Below are 11337 nucleotides of genomic sequence, written 5' to 3' on the forward strand. Positions count from 1 at the left end.
TAACCAAAACTGAGAACTTGGGGAAGAGATGCAGGAGCTAATCCAATGAACAAAGGGCAAAGGGAATCCCATCTGAGTCAACACTTGAGCAATGAAGTCCCATCGAAGAGAGTCAAAGGCTTTGTGGATGTCAATCTTCATAAGCAGCGATGGAGAGTGATTCTTCCTATCAAAGCCTCTAACAATGTCATTACATAGAAGGATGTTGTCAGAGATGGTCCTGCCAGGGATGAAGGCTGTTTGGTTATCACCATGGAACTAAATTTTGCGAAATTTCGGCGATATTTCGCCATATTTTGGAAATTTCGTGAAGGCCGAGACGAGATGTACATGCGAAATGAAAAAGTATCAAATTTTGGTCGAAATTTCGTAACATTTCGGCATATTTCATAATATTTCGGTATAACCATGATATATCGGCGAAATAAGGCACATGACCACTAAAAGTCACGTGACTTGGGCCAAATAAAACAACATTTCGAGACCTCCACAGCTTTGATTTTTCCCCTTCTTTCCTCATTTCTTCTCTTCTCCTTGATTTTCTTCCACTCTCCAAGCATTGTGCTTCATAGTTTTCGACGCATTATCGCCGGAAACACGTCGGAGGCTCATCTAAGCTCATCCTCCAAGCCTTTTTTCACTATTTAAGGTAAATCTTATTTCTCTATAACTATTTTTTTGGATATACTATGTACAAATGTTATTGAATGGTGATGATATTAATATATGTCAGACACCGAAGGCCGATCTACAGCCTCACGGTGTCGAAATTTTTTTTCCATATGTATTTTTTTTTAAAAATTTTCTGGTTTTAAAAATTCATTTTCCTACAACTAAAATAGGAAATAAGTAGGGGTAATATGACTTTGATGGTAATAAATTTAATATATGTTAGACACCAAGGGCCGATCCACGACTTCATGGTGTCGAATTTATTTTTCTGCCCATAAATAATTATTTTAATTTTCAGAAATTAAGAAAAATATATAAAAAATTAAACAAAAAAGAAATAAATAAGGAAAAATATGCGTTTTAAGTTTGAAAAAATATTAAAGTAATTTCTACATGTTTTGAAATGCATTACATATATATTATGTTTACTAATTTTCGATTTTGTTGTGTTAGGTCAATATTTATATTAACATTATATATAAAAAATTATTTTTAATTATGTGAAAAATATAAGGGTTAAGGGAAAAATATTAAATAACTATACAAGTGTATTAGTAATCTAAAAGTGTCAATTGAAGTGCATCTACATTAGGTTTTTTAATTATTTGTGTTACTTACATTGCAGTAAACAAGTGTTATTATGGCGGATCGTGATAGACAACGTGCGAAGGGCAAGCAAAAGGTGGGGAAAAGTAGTCAACAGAGGGCGCAGAGGGAGCAAAGAGAATAGAGGGAACAAGAGATACCAGCCAGCAAGTATAGGGGTGACATTGCATGGTTACATGGCACTCCCATTGATGGGGATAAGAGAAAATCCCAATGTAACTATTGTCATATGCAGTTTTCGGGAGGTGGGTCCAGTAGACTTAAACAACATCTGACTGGAGGATCTAAAGATGTTGTAGGTTGTTATATGGTGCCTATTCAAGTAGCTAGAGAAATTGGTGACAGTTTGAGGGAAAAGAAGAAGAGGAAGGCTGACAAGCAAAGGATAAGAGAACAACTTGAGGATACAGTGAGGAGTTCAATGGGAGGAGGAAGCCGATACCATGATGATGATGATAATGATGATGATGATGATGAGGACATTGTAGTACCTGATGACATACAAACAGCAGAGGAGGCTAGGGATTTTAGGCGGACTGTTTCAAGGAGTAGAGTAAGTTTTCAAGATGATCAACAGAGACAGAGAGTAGGGGGTAGTGGAGGAGCTGGCAGTTCTGGAGGTTCTAGATCTTTCAATCCTTTTAGAAGATCACAAAGTGTAAGGGCAGCCCCAACACCTCTACCAGTACCAGTACCACCATCAGCATCTGATCCTAAATTGCATAAGAAGAAAGGAAGCAGTCAACCAAGAATCAAAGGAGCATGGAAGGGGATGACGGGATTGGTTAAAGAATCAATAGCTAAGTGGATGCTATACCATACCATCCCAGCAAACACTGCACAAGGCCCCCATTATGATACCATGATAGATAACATTGCAGAGGCTGGCCCAGGATTCAAGGGCCCCACCCCATATGAGGTAATGAATGTTTATCTACCTCAACAAAAGTCTGAGATTGATGAGTACATTAAGGAGATGAAGAGTATGTGGGAGACAAATGGGGTGACTATAATGGTAGATGGATGGACTGGGCCTACAAGAAAGTCCATCATCAATTTCATGATTTATTGTGACGGGAGGACAGTGTTCCTCAAATCTGTAGATGCATCCAAAGAGATAAAGGATGCGAAATACATTTACAGATTGTTAAAGGAAGTAGTGGAAAAAGATGTGGGCATTGAGAATGTTGTCCAGATTGTAACGGACAATGGAAGCAACTTCAAGCTGGCCGGTAAGAAGATAATGAACAATAGTAAGTACCGGCTCTTTTGGACTCCTTGTGCAGCCCATTGCATTGACTTAATGCTAAAGGATATGGGAAAGTTAAAGTTGGTGAAGACTGTGGTTGAAAGTGCAAGACAAGTCACCAACTTTGTATACAACCACTCCTATGCACTCAATCTACTAAGGCAAAAATGTGGGGGTGACTTGGTTCGGCCTGGCATCACAAGATTTGCCACTAACTACATTGCCCTAAAAAACATTGAGACAAAGAAGGCCGGGATGAGAAGTATGTTTGCTTATGAGGAGTAACTTGGATGGAATGGTTCCAAGATTGCAAGTGGGAGGGAAGCACAAGCAACGATGTCATCTAAGGACTTCTGAACCAAACTAAGCAAAGTGGTAAAAATTTTGGAGCCAGTAGTTAAAGTTCTACATATTGCTGACTCCGCTCTCAAGGGTCCAACCATGCCAGTCCTATATGCTGCAATGGACTTGATGCAAGATAGTGTCTACAGTGTGGCTCCTCGCAGTAGCAAACACTTCTTGGATATCATCAATGCTCGCTGGGAGAATCAACTTATGCATCCACTACATAAGGCTGGTGAGTAAATTTGTTTTATGTAACTAATTCATAGTATTATTATTTACTAATTACCTATGCATTTCACAATATCTCTATTCTATATGTCAAATTTCAGCATACTACTTGAACCCTAAGTATCAATATAACAATAGGCTTGGGTTGAAAACACAACTTATTGATGCTGTGAAACAAGTAGTGAAGAAGTTGGAGCCAGATGGTGCACTACAAGCAATTTGCAACAATGAGGTAAGTCTTACAATTCATTTGGAAACTCAACTTATTGATGCTTTCAAACAAGTAGTGAAGAAGTACTTACTAATTTTCCACATGGGTGTAGATCAAGATATTTAGGAATGCATTGGGAAGTTTTGGAACTGATGCTGCGATACAAGGCAGAGCACGCGGCGATGCTGGTAATTCTTTTACAACAATCATAACCTTATCCCAACTAAATGGGGTCGGCTATAAGGATCCACAAGGGTCGAAAAAAAGAAAAAAAAAGAAAAGAAGAAGAAGAAGAAGAAGAAGAAGAACAAGGCCTAAGCATTAGTCAAAGCAGCATCCTAGGAACATCCCCCTACGAGGGATCGACTACACGGGTCCTTGACCTCCAAACAACTCTATCCGTGGTCATACTAGGATCGAGCGCTACCATATGCATATCCTTTCTTACCACTTCTCCAATAGTCATTTTAGGTCTGCCCCTACCTCTTTAGTTCCTTCCAAATGAATCTGGTCACTCTTTCTTACTGGTGCATCCATGGGTCTCCTTTGCACATGACCAAACCACCTCAAGCGGCTCTCACGAAGTTTGTCCTGGATTGGTGCAACTCCCAGTTCGGTTCTAATACAAACATTCCTTACTCTATCTCTCCTGGTCTTGCCACACATCCTTCTCAGCATCCTCATCTCCACTACACTCATCTTATCTATATTACGCTTCTTAACTGCCCAATTTTCCGCACCATAAGTCATCACTGGTTTTATTACTGTCCTGTATAATTTCCCCTTAAGCTTTGTAGGCATGCGTTTGTCACATAAAACTCCTGATGCTCCTCTCCATTTCAACCATCCTACTTTAATTCTGTGGAAAACATCATCTTCTATAGCACCTTCTTGGTTAAAAGTTGACCCTAGGTATTTAAAGCATTCACTTTGCGGTAGCTCTTGCTCCTCAAGTTCCACCACTTCATCATCCTTCCTGGTTTGCCTGAAGTTACACCTCATATATTCTGTCTTTGTTCTGCTTAACTTAAAACCTCTTGATTCCAAGTTTGATCTCCATAATTCTAGCTTTGCATTAATTCCTTCCACTGTCTCATCTATCAAAACAATATCATCAGCGAATAGCATACACCAAGGGACTGCATCTTGAATATGTCTAGTTAAATCATCCATGATGAGTGCAAACAAATATGGAGATCTTTAGAGCTCACAAAAGGAATCTTTATATGGTCTTTATCGACCTAGAAAAGGCATATGATAGAGTTTCTAGGGAGCTCATTTGGCATGTCCTAGGGAGAGAAGGAGCTCAAATATCTATGTGGATATAGTTAAGGAAATGTATGAGGGCTGGTAATTCTTTTAAGTTTTAAATTACATATGTATTGAAATTTAAAAGTTGAAACTTGAAAGGTGAAACAACATTTGACACATGTCTTTTTTGTTGTAAACTTGTAATGCAGCTGAATGGTGGGTGTTGTATGGGGAATCGGCTGAGAACTTAAGAAGAATAGCAATCAAAGCCCTTGCCCAAACATATTCCGCATCTGGCTATGAGAGGAACTGGAGTACCTTTGCACTCATCCACTCCAAGAGGCGCAACAGATTGGGGTCTCAACGTTTATCTGACATGGTGTATGTGCACTACAACTTGAGGCTGAAACTGCAACACATATGCATGGGACATGAGGAACAGAGGGGCACTATTGATCGCACTGACATCTTTCAAGTTGACTCAGACGATGAGGACCTTATTGTGGATTGGGTGAGGGATAGAGGTGAGCCAGTGTTGGATCAGGAGGGAGGTAGGCCCGACCCCGTAATAGCCTCCGAGATTGGTGCTGATGTGGATGATTATATGGCTGATGAGGGTCAGATACATGCACGGGAAGCCTCACCAATACCAGTCCAGCCCACTGGTGGCAATGTTGCTGATGATGAAGACTGGTTTAAGTCCTCAGATGATGATGATGGTGATGCTAGTGGTGGTGATGGTGATGGTGGTGGTGGTAGTGATGCTGGGGAAGCTTTTGACGGCATACGAGAGCGTTATGTGGTAGGCCAGGATACGACACCTGTAGAGCCACTCCGATTCACTGGAGAGACACAGTTTGATCATGCCACCCTCAGGACGTCCCCTATAACCATACAGCAGGAAGCGTAGGGGTCGACAAACACAGTTGCAACCTGATGACATGGACATTGATGACCTATCTAACTCTGTTGGTGGTTTGAGTATGGGTGATAGGGAGGGAGGACCGACTGGACATTGGCGTGCCCCATCTTTTGACGCACATACCACTCCATTGTCATCGGATTATGGTGCATCACAACCTTACGGTGGATATGGATATGGATATGGATCATCATCATATGGGCAATTTAGTGGGGTAGGGGACTATAACTACCAGTCCCAATCCCAGGGACATACTGGATCATCTTTTGTAGATGACATCTTTGCATACCCTAGCGGGCCTAGCTACCAACCTCACCAGCCATACATGCAGCCAATGCCAACGCCTCTTGCGCCGCCGCCGACATATCACATTGGATCATCTTCTTCACAGACTGGATCGATTGGTAACCCTAGGCTCCCTAGCATATATCCTAGGATTGGATACCTACAGTATGTTGATGACTCCATTTACATAACACTTGTGGATGACTACACTCGTTTCTTCTCCGATTCTATACCGTGGTCCACATATATCCTTGAAACAGAGAACAATGGACGTCGACTACAGCGGGGCATGAGTGGGATTGATCCAGGGAGGCACAGCAACTATTGTTAGCACTTGTAAGTTGTAAGTTGTGAATTTGTGATTTCACTAATTTGTGAACTTGTGAGTTGTGACTTTGACACTTTGTGTATTGCCTTTAAGGCTTTAAGTATTTGAGCTATTGAGTTTTGACTAGTTTTGAGTTATTGACTATTAATCTATTATGGAGTTTATGAGAATATGATTATGAATTATGTCTTATGAGTTTGAATTAGTTTGTTTACATTTCTTTTACGTCTTTAACTGCCTAATCAATGTGTATTTAACTATTTATACATTAGGGTTGATGACCGTATGTCAATCAAGGGTGCAAGCCCAAAACACCAATTTGAATTCATGTTTTTGCAATTTTATGGTTTAAATGTGTTTATTTAGCTTAAATAAGGGTGCCCATGAAGTTTCAGGCCTAGATATGGCCAAATACTCCCTGAGATGGACCCCCGAAATATTGCAGAAAAAATGCAATATTTCGGGCATATTTCGCCAAATTTTGGATATTTCAGGTATCTCGGTAGGCCCGAGATATCGATATATCGCGAAATATTAAACCTTTGTTATCACTCACCAATAAATCCACCACTCTTGAGCCTTCTAGCAAGAATTTTAGCAATGAATTTGTACAGCAGATTGCAGAGAGCAATGGGCCTAAAGTCATTCATTGCAATGGCACCTTCCTTTTGGGGATAAGGCAGAGGAAGGTGTGGTTGATCCCCTTGACTTGAATGGGATTAAGGAAGAAGCTCTCAATGGCAGCAATAAGGTCAACTTTGATGATGTCCCAAGCAGCTAAGAAGAATCCCATACTAAAACCATCCGGGCCAGGCGCTCCATTGACCTTGAGAGAGTGAATAGCTTTCACAATTTCTTCTTCTTTGGGAATAAAGCTTAGGGAATCTAAGAATTCTGGAGCACTGTGTCACACCCCGGTCCGGTAAAAAAGGGCCAAGTGTGACTGGATGTCTCAGACACCCAGAGAATCCCACCAGGATCGCAAATGCAGTGTTCTATTCGCAGTTTCATCCATAATTATCAGAATTAAAATTTGCAGCGGAAGCAATAATAGAGCAATAAACAATAAATAAGAAAAGACTAATGATAGTATTATATTCAAAAGAAGATTGTTTGTACATCAGTTACATTGGTACCCAAAAAGAGCTAGGATAAGCTCAAAAACCAACAAGTTAGTAACTATAGCTATACAAAAGTGTTATAAACCAAAAAGGAAGGAAAGTAGCCTGGTCAGGCCGGACGTTCAGGAGAACGCGCAGTCATCGCAGGAGCACGCAGCATCGTGTTCAATAAGGACAGGAGTATCAACTCAAAGCAACAGGAAAAGCATCCTGAGAAGGAGCAATCCCAAACGTAACCAAAGAACGGTAAAAAGCAGAGTATCATCCGAAAAAGAAGAACGCCCATCTGGGGTGAGCTCTCAACCGAGCCTGCAGTGGAAGGGGGGGAAACATGCATACACGTGAATTCACGATGCATGTCTTAACTAGTATGCTCCTAAGACAGCTTACTAAGTCTCATGAGGTATAAGTACTACTACTAGTGGTAGATGCTAACCTCGGTCCCGGAACTAACCCTTCGGTCACCCGAGCGAAACCATTCTACCACGGTGAGGACCCGCCAGTTCCGGAACTAACACATCGGACCCCGACAGACCCCCAAATGACCAACCCTGCCTGTTTATTCCCACAGCGGAATTAGGGACCCGCTAACATGGGACAGAAGATGGCATCCCGGATCTAACACATCGGTCTCTGCCACGGGTTGTCCAACACCTTTCCCCCTGTTGGTAAGGGGCGTAGTACTGGGTAATGAATATCAACCTAGCCCAGTGCAGTCTAAACATGATGAGGCAAGCATGATCTGAGTTATAAATTACCGAATTCCATCATCATAAATTCAAGTCATATAAATAATCAATGCAAATGCAATGCAGTATGTCTTTGTGCAACCTATTTTACATGCAGTCTAATGCATTAAATAAAAGCTAGAAAACTACACGCTCCAGGTATAAAGGCGATGATGCATGAGTACGGCATTCAAAGATAAAGTTGAAATTAACGTGATAAACACGCAGAAATTAAGGTCGAATCCCTTACCTGGATCAAGTCTAATTCAACTAGGTAATTCTCCAATAGGTCAGAAAGCACACAAGGATAGCAGAGAATCGGACCTAATATCATAACAACACAATATATATTAGGTCTAGTTTGAAGTCAGACAATTCCCAACATAACAGGCCAAGGGCACCAAAAGGACCAGCGGATGCAGACTCCAACAGGTCGGTCAACCGCCCTGACTCGCAACTCCATCCGGAGTGTGTCCGAATTTGGGGTTTTTGCTATTTTTGGGCAGATCCTTACATGCATGGGCCCAATTTGATGTTTTAACATCATTTCAAGGTGGGTCAACCTATCCAGGGTTCAAATTTCATGATTACATAAGTAATTTAGAAATTTCTTCAATCAAACCTAAATTAATTAGGTTAGGGTTTATGGTTTAGTCACTAGACATAAAACCTAGGCTGAATAGAGGTACCACCATGGAATTCCAGGCATATTTGAGTCCAATTACAACAGGACAGCAAGCAATTATTCAAGGTCCATGTCAATTGAGCTTTAATGGCAGAGTTTCTATTTCAGGTATCCTTGGACTGAATTCCAGCAATTGAAGAGGAGAAGAAGAGAGGAATAACAAGAGTTTCTCAAGGCTTACCTGTATTTGTTAGAGACAGCCTTGTAATGGAGATCCTAGTCCACAGTCGGATGTGGGAGCCAAGACCTTAAGAGCAGCCCCAAGTTCTTCCTATTTCTCTTCTCTTTTCCACTTTCTTTCTTTCTTTCCTAAGCTGGAACGAAATTCAGGTTTCTCTCTAACTTGTGAATAGTGAATGATTTAAGAGAAGTTTGTATATATATGTTTCATTTAACCACTAAGGGGTAAGATGGTCTTTTAGTTATAAATTATTTCTAAAACTAATTCTCTTGTATTTATTACCTTATTTCAGGTACAGAATGATGTCATGCGACATCAAGGGTGATCCGGACACGGGTAAATGTCCGGGACAGTGTTCTCCACTGGGAAAGTGGGTCCCACAGGGTAAATTTACGTAGACACCCCCTCTAATCCTAATCGGTCATACAAAACACTTATATAAATATAAATAAATTATACTTACAATAATTTTAGTTGAGGGAGAGCCTTTGCATGGCCTCCAGAGAGCAGATCCGGCACAAGTAACTCCGGTGCGGGGTTTCACGGGGGTCCTCTGACTCCAACAGAGCAAGCTGATAAAACTCCCTGGAGTCCTCCATAGGAGTGTCGAGAGATTCGTCTGTATCCTCGATCGATATAGTCCATAGCATCGATGCTACCATAAACTGAGAGCTGGAACCTGAAATCACACAAGTTCCAAAAGTTTAAATTTATTCGGAAATTTGACCGGGTTTCACACAATGAACTTGTTGAGCAAGTGGTTAGGGATAGGAATATGCTCCTGCTAGGCCCCAGTGAAAATTCCTTTGAAGTGCTGGACTGCCATGTCCTTGATATCCTTAACTGTGTTGACAACAGAGCCATCCTGCCGAGTGAGCTGAACTACAGAGTCAGAATTAACTCTAGCTTTCACGGACCGATGGAAATATGTTGAGTTAGAATCCACCAAATCTAACCATTTAATTCTTGATTTTTGTTTGAGAAAGCTTTCTTCCCTAGCTAGCAAGGAGGAGAGCTGAATAGAGACCTCTTTTTCTTCAATAGCAAGAGAGTCATTGAGCAAATCAGACTGCAGCCTTGATTGAATGGAAGCAAGTCTGTCTTTGCACTCTTTGACTTGAAGAGTAATGTCGCCAAAGATGTTTAGGTTCCAGTCCTTGAGGGCAGCCTTGACATTTTTGAGCCTCTTTGAGAAGGCTCTGAGAGGGGTGGAGAAGGCAAGGACAGGCTTTTGCCAAGCTTCAAGCACAACTGGAAGGAAAGTTGGATGAGATGACCACATGTCGAAATATTTGAATGGCTTGGGCCCAAAAGAAGTGAAAGGCTGGATAGCAAGAGAGATGGGGGAGTGATCAGAGATGCCTAGGTTCTCAAAAGAAGCATGGGAGGAAGGGAAGGAGGTTAACCACTCTTCATTGACAAGAACCCTGTCTAATTTGCAGGCTATCCGACTGTTTCCAGCCCTCTTATTGCTCCAAGTAAGGGGGAACCCAGTCCATCTGAGATCATTAGCAGCAATATCTTCAATGCAGTCATTAAAGGCATTCATAGCATCCAGGTCACAATGGTCATTCCCCTGTTTTTCATGACTGTAACGGATAATGTTGAAGTCCCCTCCCAGACCCCAAGGCTGGGATCCAATTTGGCTAGCAAAGGATCTGAGATCAGCTCAAAGAGAAGTCCTAAGAGCAGGGCAGTTTTCAGCATAAACCACTGAGAAAAAAAAGGAGAAATGGCCTAAGGAATCAGAGAATTTGGTATGCAGGTATTGAGAGGAGGAAGCAGAGAGGGAGATGGAAATTTTTTTGGGGTCCCACAAAAGCCAGATACGGCCATTGGAGTGGTGGGTGTAGTTGGAAATCGAATACCAACCTGGAGCAATGGAAGCAAGGATTTTGGGAGAGTTAGGCTCCTTAATATGAGTTTCCAGAAGGCAACAAAAGCTCGAACGAGATTCACGAATACGCAAACGAACAGCAGCCTGCTTCGCGGGGGTGTTGAGCCCGCAAGTGTTCCAAATAGTTCTGTGAATCATTGGGACAAAGGTTGGAGGGCCATCAAAGGCTCAAGTAGCCTGGTTAGCACAGCTCTCGACCTGGTTTCACTATGGTGCTGCCGGCAATAGGAGCTGCCGGAGGGAGCAGAAGGGGGGGGGGGGGGGAGAAACTGACAAGATAAAACAGGGGAGGTTAGAGAAACGGGTGAAGAAGACAGGGTTTTCGACGGGCCAGGGCCAGGTCCAGGTCCCAAGAGTGAGTTAAAACCCACCCAAGAGAAAGAGAGGCTAGAGTTGGTGCAACCCGACCCAGCGGTGGAATTGGGTAAAGAGGCAAATGGGTCAGGGATTAGGGGACCCGGTTCAAAAAGTTGGACAGTCTGGGTAGAGCCCACGTGACCACTTGGAGGAAGAAGGTCAACAGATGAGGGCCCCACAAGTTCCAAGTTAGCAGAAGTAGGTGCCACGGGTTTCGATAAAGTAGAGGAAAGAAGGGGAAGGACTTCTCCGTTAACAGGCTAGGGGAGAA

The 11337-nt window shown here is 42.1% G+C and overlaps 1 protein-coding gene across 1 annotated transcript; it reads right to left on the reverse strand.

The window, feature by feature from the left end:
* Positions 1 to 9596: 9596 nt before the first annotated feature.
* Positions 9597 to 10361, reverse strand: LOC122647676. Its single transcript, XM_043841030.1, has one exon. It carries the CDS (start codon positions 10359 to 10361, stop codon positions 9597 to 9599), a length of 765 nt encoding a protein of 254 aa, XP_043696965.1.
* Between the last annotated feature and the right edge of the window lie 976 nt (positions 10362 to 11337).

The sequence above is a fragment of the Telopea speciosissima genome, unplaced genomic scaffold (assembly GCF_018873765.1).
Source record: "Telopea speciosissima isolate NSW1024214 ecotype Mountain lineage unplaced genomic scaffold, Tspe_v1 Tspe_v1.0116, whole genome shotgun sequence".
NCBI lineage: Eukaryota > Viridiplantae > Streptophyta > Magnoliopsida > Proteales > Proteaceae > Telopea > Telopea speciosissima.